General features: G+C 36.6%; 1 protein-coding gene across 3 annotated transcripts in view; it reads left to right on the forward strand.

Moving 5' to 3' along the window:
• Positions 1–254: 254 nt before the first annotated feature.
• Positions 255–23,186, forward strand: part of LOC150102984 (uncharacterized) — a 73,111-nt gene continuing 50,179 nt past the window's right edge. For all 3 annotated transcript variants that reach the window (XM_090398293.1, XM_090398291.1, XM_090398292.1), the window contains exons 1-2: positions 255–384; positions 22,594–22,776. In XM_090398293.1, coding sequence (XP_090254419.1) covers positions 298–384; positions 22,594–22,776 — 270 coding nt within the window. In that variant the 5' untranslated portion in view covers positions 255–297. The remainder of the gene's footprint in view (positions 385–22,593; positions 22,777–23,186) is intronic.

Below are 23,186 nucleotides of genomic sequence, written 5' to 3' on the forward strand. Positions count from 1 at the left end.
TTGCAATGTTGTATTCGACTCTTTCTACATTTTCATGCAATAAAGTATTTGTAGCAACTGCCGTTTTTTTTTTCTTGTTCTTTTTTTCCCCACTCTTTTTCTTTCTTTCTTGCTTTTATTTTATTTTATTTTATTTTTGTGTGTGCGTCTGTGTGTGGGTTACGTCTGGACACAACACATGTTCATCGCATCCTATTTTGTTTATTCTAAAGCATGTTTTGAAGTGTGTTTTACAGCGACGCTCTGCATTTTTATGCCTTGGCGTTATTTGTTCTTAGTAGTTTAGTGGCATTAAAGATGAGTCTTGTTGAAGAAGTAGGTGATTCTAGTAACGATAATGCCATGGATCTTACAGTTAACCGGACTGAGAAAGATGAAAAGCTGGTAATTTTAATTTTTTCAATTTTCTGAATGTTGTTATTTATATTTCTTGGTACACTGTTATTCGTTCTTAGTTGCATCGTAATGACGAGCATTGGAACATAGCATTGATCAAGATATTGAATCGAGAGACTAAGTATTGCCTGAGAATTAAGATTCAGCATAAGAAATGTTATATGGTTATACAAAAAAGCTACTAATACAAAAACGATTAATAACGTTTCATTTTTTTTTCTTATATGGCAATATTATCGCAGATATGTCATGCGCAATGAAGGAAATTTATAAATGGCACTTCATTTAAACATTCGGGGAAGAATTGTAATGTTGGAATACTGGATTATATATTTAAAAAAAAAAAATCTAACGTTCTTTCTTACAGACACCCAAAAACGATGGTCTTCAAATGAATATCTGATTGTTAATAAGCTTATCACCATTAACTGTTTTAATTAAGTTTTTTTTAATCCCTTTCTGTATTTTTTATAATTTTAATTGAAATTTTTTTGTTATTTCAACCCTCCATGAACTCATTTGCCTTGGCGTTTGAGGGTCTGCATGCAATACTTGTCACACCTTACCTTGAAGTTTAATTGTTTGGTCATCTGCCACCCACTATAGCAGTGCATTCAATTTGTCTACCATCCTTCAGGTAGAGAGGGTACTTTTCAATCTTTTACCTCCTGTACCCTTATACAGCTATCAGGGAAGGCCTGCTGTTCTCTCATCATCCCATGTAGTAATAAACTACATCTCTGTGAAGCTTCTTACTGGCATATATCTCTTCTTTTCTTACTTACCTGACTAGCTATGCAGATCAAACTTCTTCAGACTATGTTATACTCAACAGTCCAGAAAACAAGATCTCTCCACAGTATTAGACCAGGAGGGCTATTAAGTAGTTTCTTATATACTGGCATAATTATATTCTTATTTCCACTAGTCCACGTCTTTCTCACTATTATTTTAGCTTTCTGGTTTCATTTTGCGACTGTTGTAGTGACCTTCTATCTACAATCATTCCAAATCTTCATTTTCTGGAGTGCACTTCAGCCTCCATTTCTTTTGGAAGAACTGCAGAACCTTTCAGTTGGCAGCCTTAAACTGATAATCACCTATTAATCCCTCTGCCATCCTTGGATTTATGTGTTGATATAATCCATTGGGTTATATCATCAACACACAAAATAAACAGTAGCAACTTCAGAATTCGTTGGAAGTATTGTCTGGTAAAATGCCATTACTGTGCTTACTAGAAGTCTAAAGTGGCTGTTGCCATGTTTAGTTTCAAATTTCTATTCTCCCATCTTTTTTGACAAGACCTTGATATGCCAAGCATACTGTTTAGAACTCCAAACCTCCATTCAAGGGTACAACAGTTAAGCAGTTCTGAAGGCTAGTCATTAATTATTACATGTGATCACACATATGTTGTATGGCAACTCCATTATTAAAGGTGTGCTGGAGGATAAAATGCACAAGGTATGTTTTCCAGGCGCTAAAATGAGTAGAGTAATTGAGGCATTGGATATGAGGCAGGAGCGAGCAAAAGACAAAGAGTGTGTCAGAATGGTTATCAGGAGGCTGCTTAGAAGGATAAAAGAAAATAGTGTGACAGGAAGGGTAGTTAGCGTGTTGCCTAGGTATGACTGTGGTGAAATGATGCGGAGAGCAAGGATTATGCTGGCTAAAATGTGTGAGGAGACGGGAGTACAGTTTGTTAATGTGTGGAATGAGTTTGAGGGACGAAGTGAGCTGTATGGGAGTGAGGGACTGCATTTGAGTGCTTATGGTGTGAGTCGCTTGGAGAGACTGCTGCTGGAAGGTAGAGAAGTGAATCAGATCGAGTGGGAAGTGATGTGGAAGAGTGGGAAAGTAAGACAGGAGAGATTGAAGAGGTGGTTATGAATGGGGAAGTGAATGGTATGAGTATAGAAAATGAGAGAATGGGTGTGCAAGAGGAGCAGGGAAATGGGGAGGCTTAGGGTGGACAGGGGTACACAGCATGAGAAAGGTGGATGCTCCAAGAGGAGGTGAGCATGTGTAGGCAGGAAAGGATTGGGATGACCAGGGATCAAGAGGAAACAGTTGGAATTGAAAAGGGTTTTAAAATGAAGAAGCAGAAAGGGAAATGGCCCCAGTTGAGCATGGAGAGATCGAGTGAGTGGTATCAGTGGAACTAGCTGTAGATCCAGAAATTAGCTGTTGTGTTTGTATACAAATGCTAGAAGTATAAGAAACAAGGCAGATGAAATGGTTGCACTAATTGCATTTGTTCACCCAAACATTGTTGCAATAAGTGAGACAAGGTTGGAAGAGGATGATATCCTGACAGGAATAGAGATGGAAGGGTATGATGTGTTTCGTGAGGACAGAAGGGGTATAAAGGGAGGGGGAGTGCTACTGATGATAGAGAAAGAGTTATGTCCATATAAAGTAGAGATGCAAGAAGGAAATAGTGCCAGTGATTTTGAGGCAGTATGGTGTGAGATAGAGGTGAATGGAATCAAATACTTGGTGGGATGTTGTTATAGACCAGGTAATGTGGATGGTGGTGATAATGAAATGTACAATCAAATTAGCCAAGTAAATAAGAAAAGGGTGATCATTATGGGTGATTTTAATTATGACAATATAGACTGGAATGATGAGATAGTAACTGGAAGTAAAGATGAGTTTTTGAGGGATAACTACCTCAGACAGTATGTAACAGAGGGCACACGAGGATTGAGGGTCTTGGATTTGGTCATCTCATCAGAGGATGTAATTATAAATGAGGTGTCAAATCATCCACCAATTGGTGAGAGTGACTATGAGGTGATTACCTGGGTGGTTGCCAGCAGTGTGAGGACCTCTGTGAGAAGAGGGCATATGTGGAACTACAAGGGGTGTGATTATGAAGAGCTCAGGAGACAGCTTGCGGGTGTAGCATGGAATGAGGAGTTAGCTGGAAAAGAGATCAATGCAACTTGGGGGATTTTCAAAAACTGTTTAGTAGATGCAATGTCTAAATGTATTCCAAGGGTGAGAAGGTTAAATAAGGTGGGTGTGAGATGGATGAATAAAGAGATTAAGCATGCTATACAGAGAAAAAGGGCATTGTGGAGGCAGCATAAGAGAAGTGGAAGTAACCAATTCCATGAGTTCTACAAAGACCAAGTAAGGAGTGTGACTTGGTGAGGGTAGCTGAAGAGAGGTATGAACAGAATCCTAAGTAATTCTTTTGATATGTGGCCAGCAAAAGAAAGAATAATTATGGAAGGATGACATTGATTGGAGAAAATGGTATAAAGACAGCTGATGCAGAATGTGTGGTGGAGATACTTAATGAACAGTTCATAAAGATCTTTCAATCTTATGAATGTGACTTCATGGAGGGATTGAGAGCAGTTGATGATGGGGAGGAGAGACTGACTGTAGGTGAGCAAGAGGTGTATGGGGAGTTGAGTAAACTAGATGTTAATAAGGCTGTGGGACTTGGTAATATATCACCACGTATTCTGAAAGAATGTGCCAGGGAGTTGACACCTGCCTTGACATATTTTTTTTAATATGAGTCTTGCACTCGGTCAAGGCAAGATTGTGCTACTTCATAAAGGAGGTGATCGAACTCAAGCATCAAACTATAGACCTATCTGTGTGTCAGGTGTTGTGGTTAAGTTGTTGGAGAAGCTTGTGAGAACTTGGATCCAGAGTTGGGTTGATAACAATGGTATTATCTTTGATGGACAGCATGGATTTGCTAAAGGGAGGTCATGTTTTAGTAATCTACTTACTTATTACAATAAAGTGGCTGCTTCCTTGGACAGAGGAAAAGGATACACAGTAATATACTTGGATTTCATAAAGGCTTTTGATAGAGTACCTCATGATAGGTTGACAGTCAAACTAGAGCAGATGGGGTTGGATATTAGATTGGTGCATTGGATTGGAGACTGGCTATCTGATAGGTATCAACAAGTTGTGTATGGGAAGTGATATCCAGGGAAAGGAAAGTCACTAGTGGAGTGCCTCAGGGGTCTGTTTTAGGTCTATTACTGTTTAACTTGTATATTAATGATATAGGCTAAGATTTGGATGGAGATATTCAGTTGTTTGCAGATGATGCAAAGTTTGGACGAACCATGAAGTGTAGTGAAGATGTGGCCTTACAGGATGACTTGAATAGATTGAGTGATTGGGCAAGGAAATGGGGATGTGAATTCAATGTTGCAAAATGTAAGGTTTTAAAATTTGGAAAACAAAGATGGGATGCAGAATTTATGCTTGGTGAGAATATATTGTTGGAGGTAGAGGAAATAAGAGATCTGGGGATGATAGTGGATAAGGATCTAAAATTTAGGGGACACATCACCAAAATTGTGAAGACAACACAAAGGCTTCTTGGAATGATGCAGAGGACACTGATGTGTAGAAGTAGGGAGATTCTTGTTCCGTTGTATAAGGCTTTGATTAGGCCACACATGGACTATTGTGCCCAGATTTGGTCACCGGGTTTTCAGAAGGATGAAGAGATGTTGGAATGGGTCCAAAGGAGACTGACTAAGGTAGTTTCTGACCTCTGGAATGTCGAGTAAAGATTGAGAAGATGTAATTTGCAGAGTCTGGTGGACAGGAGGAAGAGGTGAGATATGATAGAGACCTGCAAGTTGGTAAGGGGTTGTTATAGGATCAATGCTGGAGATGTTTTACAGAGAATAGTGGGAGAACCAGAGGTCATTTCTGGAAACTGTATAAAGAGGATGTGAGTAGGGGAGTGAGAGGCAGGTTTTTTTCGTGCAGAGTTGTGAATGATTGGAATGCCTTGCCTGAGAATGTGGTGTCTGCAAAATGTTTGAATGTGTTTAAAACATGGTATGATGATTATAATTACAGCTATTTTGCCTGCTTCAGTTTAGGAGTACCCCTCCTAAAGTAGAGGGGTACTCCTAAACTGAAGCAGACAAAATAGCTGTAATTATAATAGTTTATAAAGAGGAGTAACATGGGAGTTTTCCCAGAAATAATATACATGGTATGATGAGCTGTGTGTGTGATAAAAGGACCTCCCAGATGAGTCTTTGACTCCATGAGGTCTTGGGGTGGTAATAATAATAGTACCATATCAATAGAGTTGGCCATCTAATAAATGATATACTGATTTGCTGCACTATCATTAGCCATACTGACCTTCTGCTCTCTCAATCCACAGCTGATCTCCTTGTCCCTGGAACGTCATGGAAAGGTTTGGAGAAACTAATTTGATTCCTCTTCCCTTGACATTTGATTGGATTTAGCACATAGGCCAATTTTCCAGATTATGATCTCACAGTCTGCCAACTGCTCTTTACATTTGGAGATCAAGTTTTAATTCACAATACAAAACAAAAATAAATAAATAATATATTTACTTAGCTATTGATATTTTGTTGGTTTTATACCCAACAGCCTCAGAGCATAACTTGTCACAGTACACAAACAGCAACAATTAGTTAATAGGAGGAACAGCTTAAAATTATAATAGACAACATAAAGAACTAAATTCCTAATTGCCATCATCTGTAGTTGGATAAAGAATGATGTTAACAAGTATGAATATAATCTAAAACAACTGTCTTCTAGATTTTTGGGTAAACTAGTACACCCATATTTGTTGAAATTTGAGGAATTTTTAATGATTATAATTTGTGTTTTTTTTTTTTTTTTTTTTACCTATCTGATCCTGTGTGCAGGAGTGTCCAAGGCATGGTTTGCTAGTCCAGATTTTCCAAATGTATGCATATGTTCTTCGATTTAGATGTCAAACTCCTATCTATTCATAGCAGCCAGGTCACCAGTAGAAGACACTTCATATACTCCTGGATGTGATAAAGGAGTAAGGTTGTCCTTAGGTAAATGGATAATGGATTGCTAGGTTGTATGGTTTAAATGTGCTGTGAAATTTATATTTATTAAACATTATGGATAGGTTTCCAGATATGCCCTGAATGTATGGGATAGTAACAGTTTTGTTGTGGTCAGGCAGGAAGATCTGTTTGTATTTGCCTCAAAGAACGTAAGATGTGCATAGATACCATCATCATGGTAAATTAGAATTAGCAAACCATTGCAGACATTGGAAATCCTTTTACTTATGATCAGATGTGGAAAAAACTGGAGTGCTATGTAGAAGACATTACAAGTTGGGTGCTGATTTTGGAATCAGCTTTAAAACTTTCCCCAAACCCCAACAGATGTGACTGTATCAATTTACCAAAAATCTGCAAAACAGTAATTTTAAGATCAACTTAATAGTCATTAGCATCTCTTTTTATCCAATAATTGATTATGCCAATTAGGATTCTCTGGCTGTCTTACAATTTTAAACTGTTCCCACTATTAATTAAGCATTGCTGTTTGTATACTGTGACATACTGTCTGTGCTCTGAAGATGCTTGGTATAAAATCAGCAAAATATCAGCAAACCTGGTTGATTTCATGAAAGCTGACTCTCAGAGTCAGGTATAGGTAGTAACTGGAATTGAGTGTAAAGAGTATAATGTTTTTAGGTAGAATAGAAAAGATACGAAAGGAGGGTGGGGTACTCCTAATGATATCAGATGATTTGAGTCCACTTAGGCTAGTAACTCATGAAAATAATAGTAAAAATGTCCCATGTAGCAGTGAGTTTGAGTATCTGGTGTGGAGACTAATGATGATATATATAGTGGACTGTTCCCACAGACCTCACAGTTCATTTGCTGGAGACAAAGAAATGCATCACCAAATTACCCTGTGGGTACTAATATGAATAATCGGAATGGGTGATTTAAATTATTATTATTATTATTACTTGACACCTCCAAAGAGTCCAAAGATTCATTGAGGGAGGGCACCTACTCTACAACTCTCTGTTGTATGCCTTCCCTACTACACCTATTGATTAGGTAGCAGAGAAAATTTTGATAAATTTGGAGAATTTATTGAGCTGTTCTGAGACAACTTTCTCCAGTGACAATGCAATCAAGTTATTAGAATGTCTCGTTTAAGGATATGAATGTTTTGCAGCTAGTTTGTGGCAGTGATCATGCCGTACTGACCCAGGAAGTAGCTAAGTATATAAATGTTTCAATTAAGATGGGTTATATGATGAACTGCAGAGTTGGAAGTATGACAATCTCAGGAAAATACTATGTTCAGTCCAGTGATATTATTTACTGAATGGAAAAGATAGCAGCAAATGGAAATCTTTGAAAGATGCTTATATGATCCAGTATCTGAATGTGTCCCTAGAGTTCAAATGACAAATAGGATTGGAATGAAATGGATATGCAGCTTTATTAAGAAACTGATGATGTGGAAAGAATGTTGTGAGAATAAAGGTGAGAGAAGTTATGAAATATGTAAAGCACAGGCCAGAAAAGTTATGGGTATGGTATGGAAAGTTAAGTTGGAGTATGAAAATAAATTGGCTGTGTAAGTTAAAGGCAATATATGCTGCAAGTAAAAGAAAGTATGAATGCAGAATAATAATTGAGTGAATGATCTACCTTTGTATCAGGAACAGATTGTTCAAATTATGAGTGCTCACTTTGTTAAGATCTATATAACTGGTTTATGTAACATAGCACATAATGGTACCACTACATTTAATGAAAAGAAGATAGGTGCACAAGGAAGAGATTCTAGAGCTGTTGCATAACCTAGATCAGAATTCAGCAATAGGGACAGATTGGATATCAGCATGTATGCTGAAAGAATGTAAGCCAACCTGGCTAGATCCTTTTCATTTTTTTTCTCTATAATTTGAGTCTTGGCTCAGGATGGATCCCACAGAAATGGGAAGAATGCTAATATCATTTATACCATTTGACAAGGGTAGTGAAAGACCAATGTGTATAAATATAAACTTATTAGTATCCCTGGAGTGGTTCTGAATATTTTAGAGAATATTGCAAGAACTCAGACAGATGTGTTGACTGACACGCTATACTTTACTTTGAACATGGGTTTCTTTTCAAGTGAGTGAACCTCAGAAAGGGTATTATAGGATGTCAGTCGATGAAATTTTTCATTATATGGAAAGTGAGGTGACAAGGGAGAATCTGCAGAAGTAAAGTTTGTGACATTAAGAAAGGGGCAAGAACTAAATTTTTCTCTCACAGATCAATGAGCTAGTGGAACAGTTTGACTACTGAAGTGATGAGTGCAATTAGTGCGAAAGGATGTAAGAAAAGTGGCTAACTAGTTTGAAATGCCATTTTGGTTGTAAATTTTAATTGTGATTAAAATTTTTGAATTTTATTATCAAATTTGTTACATCAGTTATTCAATTTATTTAAAGAATCTTGCAGATTGACTGGATTTATAGGAGTATAACATCATTTGCATCAAGTAAGGACCTGACATTAGGTTTATAGCCATTTCTTCATAATGTGATTCATGTTGAAGTTTTTGGAATAAAAACTTTGTGGAATGATGAAAATAAATAATTTACTGACTAAATGAATTATTCACACACTGAATAATTCACGCTGAGGGAATGTGGACTGCAGAGTTTTGTAGATAGAAGAAGGAGAGGTGATATGTTTGAGACTTTTTAACTGTTGAGAAGTAGTTACAGGATTGACACTGGGGAGTTCTTTCGCTTGGTGGAACAGTGGGAAGAAGCAATGATAAGGGGCCATCCCTGGTAGTTACGAAAGGAAGCTGTGAGCAAGAGGGTGAAGAGTGGTTTCTTTACATGGAGGGTGGTTGAACCGTGGCATGCATTGCCTGATAGAGGGGTGAGAGCAAGAATGGTCAATGAGTTCAAGGAGTGGTATGGTGGACTTTGTGTTTCCTAGAAGGACCTCCGACGATGAGTCTATATCGTGGGAGGTCCTGAATAATAATCATCATCATTCCTATCAAGGATTTAGGCCTAGAGTGTCCTGTTCCAGCCTTAGTAGTCATTGTTCAATCTTTTAAGAGGACATCCTGGTTTTCTTTTTCCTAATGGCTTGCATTTTAAGGCTTGTTTTGGTAATCTTTCTGTTTTCATTCTTTGAACATGTTCTATCCATTTATGTTTATATTTTTTAATTTTTTCTATTACTGATTCCTGGTTTAATTCTTTCATAATTTCTTCATTTCTCTTGTGATCAAATAGAGTATACTTTGCATTTTTTCTCATAAACTTCATTTCAACTGTTATTAATCTTTGTTTGTCTTTTTGTTTTTTTGTCCAGATTTCACTTCCATACATCAGGACTGGTAGGGCTAATGTATTGTATACTTTTAGTCTGGTTTGTTTTTGAACTAGGCTTGGTTTAAAAGACTTAATCACACCTGTTATAAAGTTAATCACACCTTACCCCAGTCCTGAAGATATTTTCAAGCACAAACTTTGTTTGCTTACACTTGGATTAAATTAAATTTATTATAGTCTAACCAAGTGAAAAATAAACTTCCAACATCTTTCTCTAAATCCAGAGTAATTCAATAAAAAGGTGGTACACCTGTTGGCAACTCCTGTAGGTAAATATGACCTTTCCTATTGCTTCTGCCTTAGTATCTCCACGTTTGGGTCTGCCTCCCACTGACAAGACCTCAATAAAGGTTGAAACCGGTCTGGGTAGTGGTCTTTCCCTTAATGCATAGCAGTATACATATCCACAGGGAGATGTGCTTTGCATTATGAGAGATACTGAGACAAGGAGTGATGAGAGCTTGGTCCACCTTTGCTCGGAGTTGCCTGGTGTTGCACTACCTTAACCCAGTCCTGAAGATATTTTCAGGCGCACTTTGTTTGCTTGGATAAAGGATTAAATTAAATTTATTATAATTTAACCAAGTGAAAAATTAACTTCAAACACTTGTTATTTTTAAATATTGCAATTTTTAGGTTTATATCTTTTTCATTTTCATATGTAATCATACAACCTAGGTAGTTAAATGAATTCACCTGTTCTAAAATCTTGTTATCTATTACTATTTTAGTTCTTACTGGATCTTGTCCTTTAAAGGCCATAGTTTTTGATTTTACTGTTGATATTATCATACCATATCTTTGGCTATCTCATTTAGATTTAAAATAGCTTTCTGTAAGTTATCTTCAGAATTTATAATTATTATTTGGTCATCGGCAAAAAGGAGAGTGTTTAATAATAATAATAATAATTTACTTTTAGAGAGGAGTGTTTTTTTAACTATTGGCTACATTCTTCAGTATATGTTCTGAGTGTAAGGCTGGGATTCTTGTGGTAAGCCAAGTTGTTTTTCTTCAACCAATTTGGTATGCCTTTTTGTTAAACCAAGGCTTGGAAAATGAGTGAGAATTTTGGGTAGAATAAGGAATGTAGTCCTTCAATGAGGTAATTTCTGTGACTTGCTCAGAACAGGTGCTTGGACCTGAAAAGTGAAGTAGTTGTAGTCTGGCCATGGGAAAGAATAATAGAAGTTCTGGTGCTTAGTACCTCTGTAGCCAAAGGATGCAAGGTTGGGAGTGGTTGGATGGAGGGTGTTCTAGGTTGAGGAGAAACATGCTCAACATAGCAATCTGAAAGGAGAGGTGTTCTTTATGATAAGTATCTAGAAGGATAACTGTTAAAAAGAAAATCAAGAGTATTGGAAGAATGGAGAGGGAGTTATCAGAAATTTTCAGATTGGTAGATGTATGATTTACATTAGGTAGCTCATTGCTTATAGCAAAGGCTTCTGCATCTTGGTCAGCAATGTTGAAAAGTTCTCGACCTGAAGATCACTTAGGAGGACGACTTTGCTATTTTTATAGCTGGACTGCAGAAAGCTGAGCTTTGTGGATAGGAAAAGAGAGGTGAGAGTGCTTTCAAAATCTGGGGAGCAGTAAATATAGCATATGAATGTTATTGAATGGGACAAGCAAACTTTGAGCCAGAGGAGGTCAAAAGTATATAAATAAATAATTAGCTGGAAAAAAGTGTTGGATTTCATAAATGCAAGTGAAATCTAACATTGTGGTGAAATGACTCTTGCAGTGTGCAATTAGGACAGTAAAGGTAGATTATAGTTGTTGTAGCGGAAATTTGGATTTATCACGAGTAGGATGTCTAGTCTGAATGACTAAGTGATGGGGTGTCACTTATGTTAGTAGTTATGCTGTGGATGTATAGTGGATGTGGAAGCAAATTTTTTGTAAGGATTCTGAGTTGGCAGCCGTTGAACGGTATCACTCATATTGCTTGGAGAAGAGAGGAACGACAGCAACTGGGAATCCTGCTTTGAAGTCTGGACATGACATTCATGACTTCAGGCCTCTAATATCTGGTAGTGGTGTTTCATTGGTATTGGTCATTTACTACCTAGCGGATCTAGTTAGTATTTCTTTCAAACTAGGAAGGTATCCTTTTGCAGTTGGAATGCTTGCAGAGTATGCAAGCCCCTTTTTTGGAAACTGGCCACACTGATAGAATGTGGGGTTGACACTTTCCGGGGGGGGGCATATTACACATCACCTGCCCATTACTGGCCAAAAGATTGCAAACCTATTTGGTTTGCAATCTTTTGGAACAAGAAAGAAATTAGTCAAAACAATAAATTAGCTGTATACAAGACAGTGTTCAAACCAATTTTAACTTATGGATCTGAGAGCTGGGTTGGATATAAAACACTTAATCGAAGACTGGAGACTTCAGATATGAGAGTTCTGAGAGAGTTTAGTGGAGTGAACAGATGGCATCAGTGGCACTATCACATTTAAAAATGAGAATATTAGGAAAGAACTTGCCATTGTTAGCATTTAGGAATGTGCTAGTAAAGCTAATCTCAGGTGGTATGGTCACTTGAATAGAATGGGAGATTAGTAAAACAAGTGTTCTTTGCCAGGTTGGCATGAAAAAGATCCAGAGGAAGACCAAGATGTAGATGGATTAGGATTAATACAGTAAAAAGTGCCTTAAATTACAGAATTATAAGATGTGATAATGTTGGAGTCTTTACAGATAACAGATTAATTTGGAGAAAAATTGTTGATTGAACGTTAGTAATGGGTGTAAGTTATCCTGTGTAAGTTATCCCAATAAGTTATCCTTGAGGATACATATTGGGAATTTGATGATGAGCCCATTAACAAGAGGTTAGCAGCCTGTAACATACTAGTACTGTGTGTCATGAATAAAAAGTTGAGGAAAAAAAAGAAAATTTCATTAACATTAGATTTGAAGAGGTTGTTCTTTTGTCAAGTACATTAGAAGGAATGTTAGTCCAAACAGCAGTAGGATGGAATAAATGAATGAAGAAGAATTTATTCTGAGTTTGAAGGACAGTAGAGTACATAAGAGGTTTTCTTAAATCCATTAAGACATGTGCTACTGCACGTCATTGGATTTAGAAGAAACTGGGGACATTGTACTTGTTCATTAGAATTAGCATTATCAGTGTTAATCAGACTTTGCCTTCAACTCATTTACTGTTTTCACTTGCCAGTACACTTAAATAATGCATTTGTATTCATTCACCACTCAAGATGCATGCAAAAGAGTGAGGAGCACATTATCTTCTGATTCTTTTGTACAAATTCTGTCCTTATATATTTTCCAGTAATGGTCTCATGTTCTGCTTCTGTTTCCTTCTCCTCACTTCAGTCAGTGAAAAATCTCTTCTGCATGAATCTCTATAAACCAGTCATTAACTTATGTCTGAACCATACCCTCTTGTTATCACCAGGCTCTGCAGATAGTGATTCTTTAGTTTGTCCTCATACCCAACATTTCAGAGACATGACACCAACTTAGTCATTTATGTCAGGAAAGGTTGCAGTTATCTCACCTCATGTCAGGATTTGGGTTTTGCAAGAAGTAAGGTTGAGAAACGTTTTTGAGAAAGAAAACGGTATTGAGTTTTTCTAGCATTGAAGTTAATAAGATTATCAAAATTCCATTGAAGAACGTTCTGAATGGCAGTATTTATGGTTGTAGACTGATATTCTATAAGATTTAGATTAACACCATGGTGTTGCAAAATATGCATATTTCTTTTCACCATATGTACTCTACCTGAGTTGAAAAAGAGCATGTCAGCAGTATTTAAAACTGATAGCCAACAAATTAGAAAAAAAGAGGTTTTCTAATCTGCTGTACAACTCAACCAGTTACTTTGATATGTAAATAGCAGTAAATTTGTGATTATGCTCAGGACTGGCACATAGTATTTTTCTTGTGTGTGCGATTAATGTTCGGCGCCTTTCCAAAAAAGTTTTTTTGAATAAATTGTGAATAAAACGAACAGGAAATAAAAAACAAATGAAGACCGCTTTACAGTATAATGTTACCTACAGATAGTCCTGCTTATACAAATTTTTTCAAGTTATATAAATTTTCAAAATAATATAAAATAGTAATATAAAGTTAAGAGATTTATTCAAGTATTCTTTACATTAATTTTGCCAAAACTCGTCTGGCTTTCATTTTAGCAAAATCCTGTCGCAGTACATCAATGTTGATAGACTGAGCATTATTATTTTCTATTGAAATTAGTGCCAAACCATTTAGTTTTTATTGACTCATGCTTGATTGCAGGTAGTTCTTTTTTAATTGTAATTTAGAAAATGTTTTCTCTCCCTTAGCAACTGAAACGGGCAAAGCCAATAGTATTCTCAATGTAATCAGTGAATTTGCAAAGAGTTCTTCAAGGTTGTTGTTATAAATCCACTTCAAAACCATTTCTGGTGTACTATTTTCTTCAATTTGTCTAGATAATAATTTCCGCTCTATTTGCAGTTCTTTTGCTTCAATGTCCTTGTTTACTTTGTCACTTAATGCTTTTTTTAATGAACTACATTTTTCTTCCAATTGTTGGTCTTCCATGTTATCACATTGTGTAATGTTGTACAAAATTTCAAAGGGCTCCAAAACGCTCCTTCGTTTTGAATTTCCTTTTTGCATCATTGGGCTCTGGGGTATCTGGTTCCTCGTCAAAGAATTTCTTTCTCTTTCGGATCCGATTATCTAACTCAGGACTAAAATCGGCTGTTAAATCCGCATCTATTCGATGCATTTTGCTTGGGAAATATAATTCTCGAAGGAATCTTATGAGAAATGAGAAATTCAGTTGTCCTTTTCAACTCAGTTGCTGCTGATTTAACATTCACGCTTTGTGATTATAACAACTTGCTTGTACAATTGATTTCTGTTAATACGTCGTGCCAGATCATTAATCCACAAATGAATTAAAAACTATCTAATTTTGATGTGATTGATTCCGCTGTTATACGTGTAAGTGAATCTTTTTCCAATTGAACGACTTTTTTTAACTCAGAATAAATACCTTTCAATCCGGTTTTCAAAGCACGAACGGCATTAACATGGTTTTCCCATCTAGTATCACTTCACGATTTCACTGTCAATTTACAACACATGGACTGAAAAATATGCCAACACTTTGTCGATCCCAAGAAAAACTTGTAAATTATTTGAATGGTTGAAAAAAAATTAACAATATCAATAGCTTCATTTACTGCATCAACAACGACTAAATTTAAGGAATGGCAGACACATGGAATGAAAAAGGCTCTTGGATTGATATTTGCAATTTGAGACTGCACACCGTTTCTTTTACCTTGCATGTTGGCTCCGTTGTCGTAGCCTTGACCACGAAGATTCATAATAGATAAATCACTTTGTTTCAAAGAATTTAAAATTTCTTCGGTCATCTTTACTACAGTTGTTTCTACAACGTTGATAAATTCCAAAAAACTTTCTTTAATTTCCACATTGGCATTGTGACCCTCAGCTGCTTTTTCGATGTGGATGTAATGCACAACAATGGACATCTGTTCTTTATGACTTTGATTAGGTGTACAATCCACAATAATTGAGAAATACATTGCATTTTTGACCATGTCCAAAATCTTATCCTTTGTAGCTTTGGCGATCAATAAAATAATTTCCTTTTGGATATCTTTTCCGAAGTAATGAATCTTGTGTGGATTTTCTACTGCCTGTTTTACATGTTTTTCTAAGAATGGATCAAATTTTGAGAACAACTCGACCAACTTTAAAAATTTACCATTATTTTCGGTGAATAATTTATCGAAAACCCTCTAAATGCCATATTTTCCGAGGCCATCATTAAAATCATTGAAATTATTCTCTTCAGCACTTCATCCCAATGTTTTACTTCACTCAAATAGAATTTGTTCGTCAAAGAATCAATGGTTTGACCACTAGAAAGTCATTTTTTTAACTCAGTCAACTTTCCATAACAATCAAAATGCTGAGTGCTTCGTTCATGTCTCTTTAAAATCAACGTCATGTGTCCCCAATCATTTGTGCCGGCTTTTGCTAAGGTAAATTCATCACTACTAAATATTTTGCAACAAAAATGGAACACTCTAACTAATTTGGTTGAATATACAAACCAAGTTCTATCCACTAATTCACCATTTGCTGTTTTTCGTTGGAAATATATTTTGCTAAATGATCGCCCAACACGGTCTTTCGGATAATGTTTAATGTTAGCTCATGCTGGCCCTTTCAGTACTATCTTTTCAATTTGAAAATGTAAGTTTTCTGGCCAATCTGCTATGTTTTCAAGATCAGAATAGCTAGTCATCTCCACAGCACTCGTTTCTACATCACTATTTGAACATTCCCTTTCAAACACTACGTCGATTGAGTTCCCATCATCCTGTTTAGTTGCACTTGTACCAGTATTTGATTCAATCTTAATGCAAGTTTCATCAGTTTCAGCCCCAGGCCTCACAATGGTTACAATTCCACCATCATGCTTAAGCTCACTTGTGTCCATTGGTTCAATAGTGTGAACAGAATTATCCTTGTCTTGTCCATCTTGCAGAAAACAATGCAGCATTCTTTGATTCCTTAATTTCTCTGTCAGCCTCTTACCTCGATTTTGTTTATTCTGCCAACCAGACAATTTTCTCTTTCGATCCATATTTCGGGCGAAGTGGATTTCCTGGGTTTTTTTGAAAATTTAAAAATGGGTACAAAAATTAGAGAGTGATAAAATTATGAAAAATGCAAAAAATATTTTTATTAAAATAACATAAATTTGAAAATAAAGATAAAATTACTGTCTTTTAAAAATTTAAGAACGAAAAATATTGATTGGTATTAGATGTTATATTGGTGTTTTATTAAAATCTTTATTGTTTATTAAATATTAAACAATGTGAAAACCTCCCAGAGCTTACCCAAGCACTATTTTTGAGGATTCTATAAGGAAGATAAGTCCCTTGAAATATTGCTTTGGCAAACTTCTGGGAGGTTCTCACAAATATTTATCCAATATTTTCTATTAATTCATAATTTTTAAAATTTTTAAATTCTTTTAATGAAAACATCAACCCTAAGGGTTAGACCTTTAACTCATATTTGAAAATTTCTACAAATCTTTTTAAACCTAGTTACATAGGTACATTTCTTCTAAAGCAAGTGAAATATCCTACCTTTATGTCTTTTATACAGTATTTCTTTTATATTGTTCAATATAACTTGTTGGAAATGTTAAAGAATACTAGCCTACTTAGTTCTCTCAAGAAGATTTAACGAAAATAGATAAGAGAATTTTACAAGAATGTTTTGCATTGGACTCGAGAGTTCGCCGATTATTTTGTGTTGCTGACGCCACCCTAACAGCTCGCTAATATAACAGGCTCGAATGTCGAGAAGAATGAGTTATCAGTAGTAAGCCGACTTTTAGGGCCAGACCACATGCATCTGATCCAATTAAAATTCGGATACTAGACAAAAAAAACAGCCTTCGTGTGCTGTCGACTATAGAGTTTGCGTTGATAAAACACAATATGATGGATGGATGTTTGACAAAATTCGCCATTATATTGTGTTTTATGAATGTAGATGTTTGGCAAAATTCAAAATCGTATCTTTGGAACACAACCAATGCATGCTCTGGTTTTTTTTATTCTGTATTTTGCCAAACATCCATCTATCATATTGTGTTTTATCAATGCCACTATAGTCGACAGTACACGGAGGCTGTTTTTTTGTCTAGTATCCGGATTTTAATCGGATCGGATGCATGTGGTCCAGCCCTTACATGGAACTCAACAATTAATCATAAGTTGATTTATTGATACATCAAAAAATAAAGAACTATTTTTGGTATATTTTCGTAAATTTTAATCAGAAATTACAGTGATATAATCGGGTCCAGGATACAATTTCAGAATTTATTTGTTCATTTCCGGGAAGATCTGAAGGGGCCTGAATGGAAGACGACGTACATTCATAATTATATGTACTATTCATTGTTCGTTTAAACTCTTATCTCAATATTTTTTGACATCTTTTAGGTGCTTTTTCTTCTGCGGTGCCTATGTATATTGCACACTTCGCACATGCCACCAGACGGGCCTGATTATGCTGTTGTGTATGTGGTTAACAGAAGTTATCAATAGAAGACCTTAAGCAAGGATTAAGGATGGAGTAATAATGCAGATAATGGGATATAAAATGATCTACGTGTAATTTCTAATCAATGGCTAATGGAACGTACCTCAAAATATACTCACTTTAATCCCATTTTACCTTAGATGTAATTATTATTATTATCATCCAACCTCCATGGAGTCAGAGACTCACTGTGGGAGGTACACACTATTTCACACAATGCTCATCCAACCGTCCCTTAAAATGATTCGTTGTCTACATTCACAACACACTCAGGCAATGCATTCCACTCCCCAACCACTCAATTATACCCCCGTCCTTTCCTCCTATTCACAAAGCTTTGCAATTTACATTCTCTCAATATGTCCTCATATTCCATTGTGGGAGGTACACACTATTTCACACAATGCTCATCCAACCGTCCCTTAAAATGATTCATTGTCTATTCACAACACACTCAGGCAATGCATTCCACTCTCCAACCACTCAATTATACCCCCGTCCTTTCCTCCTATTCACAAAGCTTTGCAATTTACATTCTCTCAATATGTCCTCATATTCCATTCCAAACGTTCATTCCAAAGACCGCTGACAACCATTGTGAATCTTCTCTCGACCCTTTCCAACATAAACTCATCACCATGAAAACTAGTGACCAGGTCTGTGCACAATAATCCATATGAGGCCCGATCAAGGCCTTATGCCTGACATCATAACCTCTTTATTTCTGTATGTGAAGGTCCTCTGCATCATTGCCATTATCCAATGACATCTTCAGAACTTGTTCAGTGTATTCCCTGAACTTCAGGTCCTTGTCCACTACTATTCCCAGATCTCTCATCTCCTTTAAAGTTTCCCCACCAAATGTATTATTTGCTTACCAAATTTCAAAACCTTACACTTTTCAACATTGAACTGATAGTTCCACTTATCTGTCCATTCATGTAATCTGTTCGAGTCCTCCTGCAAGGCTATAACAATCTGCTTACTCTACACTGCTCTCCCCAATTTTGTCATCTGCAAACAGCTGCATAGCACTAGTCAAACCCATCCCAATATCATTAACATACAAATTGAACAACAATGGTTCCAAAAATGACCCCTGTGGTATACTACTAGTGACTTTCCTCTTATGGGATACCACATCCCCATAAACAACTTTCTGATACTATCTGACAGCCAGTCACTGATTCAACTCAGAAGTCTGTTATCCAATCCCATCTGCTTCAATTTATTGAATAGTTTGTCATATGGGAGCTTATCAAAAGCTTTTGCAAAATTCAAATGCACCACTGTATATGCGTCTCCCCTGTCCAAGGTATTTGTCACAGTGTTATAGTACATAAATAAGTTAGTAAAACTTGATCTCCCCTTAACAAACTCATGCTGATAACCACCAAGAATACTGCTATTTTCAACCCAGTTCTGTATCCTACTTCTCACCATTCTTTCCAGCACCTTCACCACAACTCCAGATATACAGATTTGCCTATAATATGAAGGCACAACCTTCTCACCACCTTTATGCACCAATTATGTATTTGGTTTAATCCTTTATCCAAGTGTAAGTAAACAAAGTTTGCACCTGAAGTATTTTCAGGACTGGGGCAACTCGTGGTAAAGGTGGTATAACTTCTCATCACTTGCCTTAGTATCCCATAGTCTGGCTCCCACTGATGAGACCTCAATAAAGGTTCAAACCGGTCTGGGTAGTGACTCTTCCCTTAATGCATAGCATTATACATGTCTGCAAGGAGATGTGCTTTGCATTATGGGATACTAAGGCAAGTGATGAGAAGTTATACCACCTTTGCTACGAGTTGCCCCGTCCTGAAAATACTTCAGGCAAACTTTGTTTGCTTACACTTGGATAAAGGATTACACCAAATACATAATTAATAGCATAGCCAAGTGAGTGAAAAAACTTCCATCACCTTTATGCAGCAGTGGAACAATTTTACCTTCCTTCCACTCCCTGAAACCTTTTCTTAAGATACCTCCTGCTCACTGACAGTTAAGCCATCCTCTCCTATGTCCTCCACACTTAAGTTGCTCATGATTCTACCCTGATCAGAATGAAACACCCTTATAAATTGATCACTGAATACCTCAACAATGTCTTCTGCAGCAGTTACCATTCTACCATTTTCATCCATTAACATCATCTTTCCATGATAATTTTTCCTTCTACTTGCTACATATCTAAAAAAAAAAAAAAAAAACTCTAGAGTTTTTCTTAGTCTGATTTCCAGTCATACTGCACTTTTGTTTTCCTTACTGAGTCACTCTTCTGGCTTGTTCTTTATACTCTTCATGAAACTGATTAATACATTATTCATCTTATACTGCCTCCAAAGTACCTTCTTCCTAATTTCATCTTAAGCCCCTCATTCATCCATTTTACACCTACCGTATTTAGCCTTTTGAATACATTCACACATTGATGCTGTTATGTATTTGTTTGTCAGTTCCCAAGCAGCATTTATTTCCTTATCGTTCAACTCCTCATTCCATGCTACAGCTCCAAGCTGTCTCCTGAGCTTGTCATAATCACCAGCCTTATAATTCCACATATATCCTTTCCTAACACAAGTCTGCATATCCTTTCCTCACACAAGTCCACAACCCAGGTGATCACTTTCACCAACTGGAGGAAAGTGTGAAACCCAACTTACAATTACATTCACTGATGATATGATCAGATCTAAAACTTTCTATTCTCGCATATCCTCCTTTACTTGCTGCCTGAGGTAGTTATCTCTCAAGCACTCAAGAAATTCATGTTCCTTATTCCCAAATGCTATTTTTTCATTCCAATCTATACCACCATAATTAAAATCATCCATAATAATTACCCTTCCTTTGTTCACTAATCCAAGTTGTTTATACATTTCTTCATCACTACGCTCCACATTCCCTGGCATATTGCAACATCCAACTAAATATGTCTTCCTGTCAACTTCTACATTACATCACACTGCCTCATAACCAGTGCCACTTTATTTATTCTTATGGCAAAAGGAATACAGAACAGCTACAGGTCAATTTCCAGTCTGGAAAGTCAATCCAAGGCCTCATCCATCACTTTGTGGATGTCCTGTAGGCCACCACCATGAAATTGGTGCCTTGGACAATCGTTCACAGTATGAGTAATCGTCTGAGCCATGGGAGAACAATCACAATAACGGTGGTCTAACAGCCTTCATTTATGTAGTAGGTAACCACACCTGCCTTGGTAGTTCTGATCCTGTTGATAGATGACCAAATCTTCCTAGGAAGAGCAAAACCAGGCTGTGGAGAACAGGGGATCTTCTACCAGGAAGCCATTTGTTGGATCAGTTACCTCTCCACATGTGTTGATGGCAGGGCAGCTGAAGAGAGTTCGTCCATTGACTAGAAAGGCTTTCTAGATTTTAGGCAAAGACTGGGTGGATTTATGAGAGTGGTGCAGGGGCAGGAGTGGGTTGCTCATTGCTTTATTAAATTATTTAATTGAGGCTTGTCTTCTCCATATTTTTGGTGGAGCAATGTTAAATAGAACAGGCAGTCAGGAGAGAGGGGTGCTTCTCACTGTCTTACTTATTGTGCACATGGTAGTTTAGCTGGGTGTCTATGATGTTAGTGTGTGTGTGTGCACTTCTTTCCCAGACAGGGGCACAATATTCTGCTGAAGAGAATGCGAGGGCTGGTGCAAATGACCTTAGGGCTTCTGCACCACAACCCCAGGAAACAATATCATTTCCAGCAAGCCTTGAAATGATATTGTTTTTCGTTTTAATTTTGTTGGACAGATTGGTGATGTGCTTTTAATAGGTTAGGCTTCTGTCCAGGTTCACTCCAAGGTATTTCAGGTGAGGCTCGTGTTCTACCATTTTTCCACAGAAAGAAAGGTTGAGGTGTCGATTTGCCTCAGCATTGTTGAGGTGAAATACTGTGGACACAGTTTTTGTTGGATTTGGATTCAAGTACCACTGCTTGAAGTACTCTTCCAGGATGTTCAGGTCTGTGTTCAACATTGATTCCAGGTTGGCAAAGGAGGTAGATGGATGTCAGATTGCTAGGTCATCAGCATACATATACTTACTTGAGCTGGTATGTGGTAAGTCGTACACATAGATGTTAAAGAATAAAATGGATAACACAGAGCCCTGTGGGAGACCGTTGTAAAGGAATCTGGGCCTGCTCTTTTCTGCCAGTATGGATCCAGATCTTTCTGTTGGAGAGAATGGATTCAAAAAGCTGGAAAGTTTTTTTGCACCTTATATTTCCTAGCTTTAGGAGAAGGCCCCTGATCCAGGGACCATTGGGAGCACTCCCAATTAAACAAGCTTTAAGGAGAAATTCTTTTTCTTAAAAATTATGATGACTGGAAAACTACCAAATCTGTGGCAGGAAGCCAAAATAATTGCCGTGCCAAAACCAGTGCCACTATTGCCCTCTTTCATGTCTACTTTATGTGGACTTAATTTCCCTGCTATCATCAGTAGCACTCCCCCCTCCTTTTCTTTGCTATCCTCAAAAATACTGTATCCTTCCATCTCTATTCCCATAATTACCATTGTGTTCCTTGCAAAAAAAAATAAACTTGCTGCTGTTTTTGCAGCATAGCTAGAAGACCTATAATTCAAAGTTCTGTGAATTATTTCCTTTGTTGTTTATTTTAGGATTTAATTTGATTGGACAAAAATTTCACTTGCATTATTTATTTCATCTGATTCAGGGTTTTTAGGAGATTTGTAAGATTGCAAGGTGACACGAATAATGAGATATTTGTTTACATGCTTTCAAGTGAAACTAAATGTTTGAAATATGTTCAACTTGCTTATAATACTAGACAGGTGATTTGGTTTTATGCTATTTTTAGGTACCTTTTACTAGTAGGCTAATATGTTATCCACTACGACTTACAAAAGGGGACTCCATAAAAGCTGCACTTCTTCAGTTTGTGAAAGATCAGTGTTTAACTGCTGCCTTTATATTAAGTTGTGTTGGAAGTGTTTCTGAAGCTACCATTCGCTTTGCTGAGGATGAAAATGGACAAATAAAAGTATGTTTTATGGCATAATACCAGTTTCAAATTTCTAATTTCATTAAAAATTTAAGTATTCATTATTAAGTGTAATATTATGATGAAGTATTCTATGTGTAAGATATCAGATGACCTTGATATAAAGGCCAAAATGTCAGTATTATTTTTGTAATTATAAGTAAAGCAATTAATTGCTCTAATATGTCTCCATAATTCTTATACAAATGAAAGTATTGACCACTGTGTAACCTTAAAAGAAAAATCATATTCAGTAATGTAAATAACTTTATTTTACACTTCACATAAAATGTGAAAAGTTCATATTTTATGTGAAGTGTATCTCCTGAATGCAAAAGTGTGTGTCACCAATCCTCTTAACTAACATGGTGATTATAGCTGTAATCATCCAAGATTGTTTCATCTTGCAC

The sequence above is a fragment of the Typopeltis vanoorti genome, chromosome 9, assembly GCF_054136105.1.
Source record: "Typopeltis vanoorti isolate ZY-2024b chromosome 9, IOZ_Tvanoo_1.0, whole genome shotgun sequence".
In the NCBI taxonomy this organism is placed as follows: Eukaryota; Metazoa; Arthropoda; class Arachnida; order Uropygi; family Thelyphonidae; genus Typopeltis; species Typopeltis vanoorti.